Source organism: Ceratina calcarata, unplaced genomic scaffold, assembly GCF_001652005.2.
Source record: "Ceratina calcarata isolate Rehan_Ccalc_2016 unplaced genomic scaffold, ASM165200v1 scaffold1015, whole genome shotgun sequence".
NCBI classification, from domain to species: domain Eukaryota; kingdom Metazoa; phylum Arthropoda; class Insecta; order Hymenoptera; family Apidae; genus Ceratina; species Ceratina calcarata.
Genome location: NW_017131024.1, coordinates 5,202 through 9,202, shown reverse-complemented (window position 1 = coordinate 9,202; position 4,001 = coordinate 5,202). Strand labels below are relative to the sequence as shown.

Sequence of the window (4,001 nt, the reverse complement as noted above, 5' to 3'; positions counted from 1 at the left end):
GTTCTGGGACATCCTGTATAAGTATATACAGGGTATTCCACCTAACTTGACCACCTTAAATATATCGCTTATTTTTTGTGATAGAAAAAATGTCAAGGGGAGAGAATATTCTGTTGGAAGGCGCCAATACGGTGATGGGCCGAATTTTTTTCTCGAGGTCATTTTTTTCGAGATATCAAGGTCATCGAATTTTTTTTAAATTGGACTGCATATTTTCGCTATAACAGTCTTATAGCTTATAAAAAAACGAATCCATCTAGGTGCAATATGTTGACCTTCACGTGACCTTTAGCGAGGAAATTATGAAATGTTTGTCAGTAACTTCAGTACGCGTTCGGGGACAATAAATGAAGGAATTTCAATTTCATTGAAACAGTGTACCGCGTTATTGTCCTTTCATCGGTTGAAGTATGTTTACAAGCATTATTATCAAATCGATAATCTTCGCAGAAAATTCTCGCTTTACAATCAGTATCAGCACAACAAGCTACGACATCGGTATCAGTACAATAAGCTTATCCATCATGTACACTACAGCAGAAAAAGTTGAAATGATTTTAATCTACGGAGAAGCAGGGAGAAACTCCATGCATGCCCAACGGTTATATGCAGAAAGACATCCTGATCGTCATGTTCCTTCCAGACGAAATTTCGACCGTATAGTGAAACTATTTACTGAATCAGGCAGTGTCGTTCCACCTAAACGAAATCGGTCCAAGACCAAAACGAACGAAGAAGCTGAAATCTCAGTTTTGGCTGCGGTACACAAAAATCCACACATTAGTTGCTCACAAATTGCACACGAGTCTGCCTTGTCTCGCACAGGCGTTTGGCGAATTTTAAAGCGGCATAAATTCCACCCGTACCATGTTTCATTACATCAGGCACTAGATGATAATGATCTTGAAAGACGACGGAAGTTTTGTAATTGGGCATTCGAGCAACTGCGGAATAACCAACGTTTCTTTAATTACATGTTATTCACTGACGAGGCATCGTTTACAAATGTCGGACAAATAAATAAGCATAATAAGCATTATTGGTCGGTGGAAAATCCAAATTGGTTGAGGCAAGTTCCGAATCAACGCCCATGGAGTGTGAATGTGTGGTGCGGTATCTTCAACCATCAAATTATTGGCCCATTCTTTATCGAAGGAACATTAAATGGACAAAAATATTCAGATTTTTTAACCAATGAATTACCCGCATTGTTAGAAGATGTTCCATTACAATATCGATCAAGGATGTGGTTCCAGCATGACGGCTGTCCAGCTCACAATGCTCTTATCGCGCGCAATGCATTAAACAGAATGTTTCCCGATCGTTGGATAGGACGAGGTGCAAGGATTTGTTGGCCAGCTCGATCACCGGATCTTACGCCGCTTGATTTTTTCCTCTGGGGACACTTAAAAGATAAAGTTTATAATGATCCTCCCACAACACCAGAAAATATGCGAGAAAGAATTTTACACGAATGTAGATCAATTAGCATAGAAGTGCTTAATGATGTAAAAAAATCATTCATTTACTGTCTCCAAAAGTGTATTGAAGTTAATGGTGCACATTTTGAAAATCTCTTGAAATAAATATTGTGCACTGAATAATACAAATCTCGTCTTTATCTTTTCTCCTTATAAACATAATTTTCTCGTTAAAGGTCACGTGAAGGTCAACATATTGCACCTAGATGGATTCGTTTTTTTATAAGCTATAAGACTGTTATAGCGAAAATATGCAGTCGCATTTAAAAAAAATACGATGACCTTAATATCTCGAAAAAAATGACCTCGAGAAAAAAATTCGGCCCATCACCGTATTGGCCCCTTCCAACAGAATATTCTCTCCCCTTGACATTTTTTTTATCACAAAAGATAAGCGATATATTTGAGGTGGTCAAGTTAGGTGGAATACCCTGTAATATTATGTCTGTGTTCTGTGAACAATAATATGATAAATACCACGAACTCAAGGCGAGTTCGAACAAGGGAAATGGATGTGAGTGATGGGTGGTATAAAATAAAACACACAATTTGCGGTAAAAGAATTAAACGTTTGTTTCGGCATAAAAACCCTCACGGAATTGAGGGAAAAGCCGGACAAGAGTGTCTTAACTAACTTTATTAAAGCAAACAAATGAAAACTAGATTCCTTATTACCCACTATAATCTATATACATATCCGAACGTTGAATGATCATTCACGCATAAGTTGAGAGATCTCTCTTACCTGGTAAAAGAAAAACGCCACGTGGCTCGCACAAACTCCTCAAACCCACCTCGAACACTTCTGCAGAGGAAGATGCTGAGTGGAACCGAAACAACTCACAGCGTTGCACCACGTTCTAGTGGTCAAGCTGGAAAGGAGAAACCTGGGTGGTCCTTGACCTGCAATGCACGCGTCCCGACGTCTCGAGGAGTCCAACGTGCGAATGCAAAACAGCAACACTTGCTGTCGAAAATATCAGGAATCTCTAGCTAGGTTACGCCGACAAGTGCACGTAGAACCCGCTAAACCAAAACGCAATTCGCGCACGCACGCACGCATGGTCACGATCGTGAATTCGTAAGATCGCGCAAGCTCGATCACGATATGAACGAATCGCTTAAATATAACGCTAAATTCCTGCTCTCCATGAGCAGTTACGCAAACGGACACGCCACCACAATTAAAGCAAACTCTCTCAGCAAAATCGGTACGTATCAGAAAACCACCAAGCGCTCGCTTACTGAGACAAAAGACGAACCGATTGTCCCGAGCTAGCCGATTCACTCCGGCGTCACCTCCCCCAATCGGGCCAATGCGTACGCATCGTACAAAAGAGCGACGACGTGATGACTCGCACAAGCGAGCGAAATTCAAATCATCCATAGCCGGCTCTGACTCGAACATTCTGAGATACTACATGTTCCGCTAAGTATAATCGTACTTCCTTCTCCTTTTTATCGTCGAATGTCTCAGTCTCACGATCGGAACTTCTCAACACAGTTTTAAAAAAGTTATGTAATGTAGATTTTGTTGAACCTAAGCAATAGATTGCAACATATACTCTACTTATAAAACGGGTGACATTAATAAATAGTAGTAGAGGTAGTATATTTATTCTATACGGTTAAATCGCATACATACTATCGGTACTTGTACTAGTAGTAGCGCTACTAGGAGTATTCTCAATTGACGGTTCATTCACTTGTTTATGGTATTTTGTTATTAATTCACATATTCTATTGTAGCCTGTTGTTTTCTGTTCGGGTTTTAACAATTGATCCTTGTAACGTGGATATCATCGCACTAGTATACCATGGATCTTTCAGCATACTTTCAAAGCGTTCCTATGAATAAAATATCACATTTTGTACAAGATAATTCATTTTGACATTTTTAAGTACATTTATTTGTTAAAATATTGGGGTTATTAGTAGAAATTACCTTTAATGCATTCTGCAATTTTGTACAAACATTTAAAATTAATACCCCCGTTCCGTCATCGATTTCCTCACCTTTCTTAACTTCTAGTACACTTATCAGTCCATGATACATTGGATAGTACCGTGAAATTGTTGGGTATAGTTCGCCGCTCATAATTTCTGTAGCACTTTTAAATGGTTCTAACACTGTAATGAAACATTTCATGAATGTCCAGTCTTCTGGTGACAAGTTTTCTGGCATATTAGCTTCGCACAATATCATATATAATGCTGTTTTCAACTTTAGAGATCTGTCGAACATTAAATAAGTCGAATTCCATCTCGTATCGACTTCCTGTACAAGCTGTAAAAGGATCTACGCCTTCCTCTATATCTTTCTGCAAGTTCATAAATTTTTCTCTTGCATCCGTGGATCTTGCAAAAAACGCAACAACTGCTCGACATTTTTTTCTTAATGAAGCATATATTACAAAATTTCTCATAGCATGCTTCACTACTAATTGCAAACAGTGTCCGAAACATGGGACTCTTGTCCAATTTTTTTGCGTACTTATTGCCTTTATTAAATTTCGTCCA

General features: G+C 38.8%; 1 protein-coding gene across 1 annotated transcript; it reads right to left on the bottom strand.

The window, feature by feature from the left end:
• Positions 1-2,920: 2,920 nt before the first annotated feature.
• LOC113465190 (uncharacterized) lies at positions 2,921-3,745 on the bottom strand. Its single transcript, XM_026819348.1, has 2 exons — positions 3,427-3,745; positions 2,921-3,329 (listed from the first exon to the last, which is right to left on the bottom strand). Exons 1-2 carry the CDS (start codon positions 3,724-3,726, stop codon positions 3,222-3,224), a joined length of 408 nt encoding a protein of 135 aa, XP_026675149.1. The 5' UTR covers positions 3,727-3,745; the 3' UTR covers positions 2,921-3,221.
• Between the last annotated feature and the right edge of the window lie 256 nt (positions 3,746-4,001).